This window comes from Capsicum annuum, unplaced genomic scaffold (genome assembly GCF_002878395.1).
Source record: "Capsicum annuum cultivar UCD-10X-F1 unplaced genomic scaffold, UCD10Xv1.1 ctg72744, whole genome shotgun sequence".
Taxonomy (NCBI): domain Eukaryota; kingdom Viridiplantae; phylum Streptophyta; class Magnoliopsida; order Solanales; family Solanaceae; genus Capsicum; species Capsicum annuum.
Window position 1 is genome coordinate 222 of NW_025882694.1, and position 1,776 is coordinate 1,997.

At 35.9% G+C, this 1,776-nt stretch overlaps 1 protein-coding gene across 1 annotated transcript; it reads right to left on the bottom strand.

Moving 5' to 3' along the window:
- Positions 1–743: 743 nt before the first annotated feature.
- Positions 744–1,714, bottom strand: LOC124894284 (uncharacterized mitochondrial protein AtMg00810-like; the record flags this gene model as incomplete). The annotated part of the gene is made up of 4 exons (XM_047405008.1): positions 744–951; positions 1,037–1,204; positions 1,366–1,501; positions 1,553–1,714. Coding segments are annotated over 4 exons (674 nt in total), but the record flags the coding sequence as incomplete, so codon positions are not given.
- Positions 1,715–1,776: the final 62 nt, after the last annotated feature.

The window sequence follows — 1,776 nt, forward strand, 5'->3', positions numbered from 1 at the left end:
GTGTATTGGTATGTGAATGGCCCAAAATTTTGTGATGTGATGATCAACTAGCAAAGGTAGATACAATGCAAGTAATGATCCTTTTCAGGAACTATAATATGTTTCGAGTCTCTTGAACCTATCAAATATTTAGAACCGAATCTCTTAGTATATAATCTGCTAAGACGATGATCGCGATCACCTCAAAATCAGTCTAAGATCCAACCAATGAACTATAAAAAGAAGTTGTTAGAGATCAGGAATCACTACGCTAAGCTCTTAGTCGATAAAAGAACTATTATATACACAAATTGGCTGGTTGAATACCTGCATAGCTTCTTCCGATCGAGTACGAACAAACATAGCCAGATTGATTGGTGTTGTCACTTGACGAATTGGATTTCTTGCTTTTAGTTTTATAAAAATGACTAAAAAATTAAGATGAACAACTTTTGTTATAAGATAAAATCTTTTCCTTTATAGTCTTCATTGTCAATTTTATGTTGAATGCCTCTCAATATTGAGAGTCTTGTCATTAAATAGAAAAATATTCAATGTTTACATCCCTAAAGATCCGTCTTCCTATCCCTAAAGATCAACTTTTCTATCCCTCTAAATCTGCTATTCTATCCCACCAAATCTGCTCTTACTAAAGACACTATTATTCTCTTTAACTACTAAATAAAATCTATGTAATTACACTAATATACAACAATATATGATTACATTAATATACAATATTTACATCATGCTAACATCTCCCCTCAAATTGATGCTGGTAGATCAAGAAGCATCAATTTGCCGACTAGAAACTGATGTCGTTGTCGTGCCATTGATTTTGTAAATGCATCAGCTATTTGAATATCACTGGAAACGTGCGGAAGAGTAATGACACCTTTATCTACAGCTTCTCGTATATAATGACAGTCTACTTTGATGTGTCCGCTCATGGTAATCCGGATTAGTAGCAATCTGAATAGCACTTGTATGGTCAGCATGGAGAAGAGTAGGATTAGATTGAGGAAATCCAATCTCAGCAAGTAATCCACAAAGTCACACAATCTCGGAGCAAGCAGTAGACATTGCTCGATATTTAGCCTCTGTTGAAGATTTTGACACGCGGTCTTGCTTCTTACTCTTCCAAGATATCAAAGACTCTCCAAGAAACATGCACCAACCAGTAACTGAACGATGAGTGTCAGAACATCCCACCCAATCAGAATCACTAAAAGCATTAAGACAAATAGGCGAACCACTAGGAAAGAATAACCACGATTAGATGTTCCTCGGAGGTATCGAATGATGCGACGGACAACCACCAAATGAAGATGACGGGGAGCTTGCATGAATTGACTAACTGGTTAAACTGCAAAAGAGATATCTGGCCTGGTAATAGTAAGGTAATTTAAGCTCCTAACTAGTTTCCGAAATATAGTTGGATCAGGAAGAAGATCGCCTTCCTCTCGGCAATACTTTACATTCAATTCTAATGGAGTATCCATGGAGGAGGAATCCTGAAGACCTGCCAAAGAAATTAAATCTTGGGTATATTTGTGTTGATTTAGAAACATACCGGATGAATCATGATGAACTTTCAAATCGAAGAAATATGTAAGAGTACCAAGATCTTTCATATGAAAAGAATCCTTAAGTTGTTGTTGCAGGCTAGTGATTAGTAAAGAATCAATTCCTGTAATAATAATGTCATCGACATATACCAAAAGAAGAACACAACCTGTAGATGTTTTTCGAAGAAACAAAGATGAGTCATAGTTTCTCTGCTCAAAAGAGAATTGT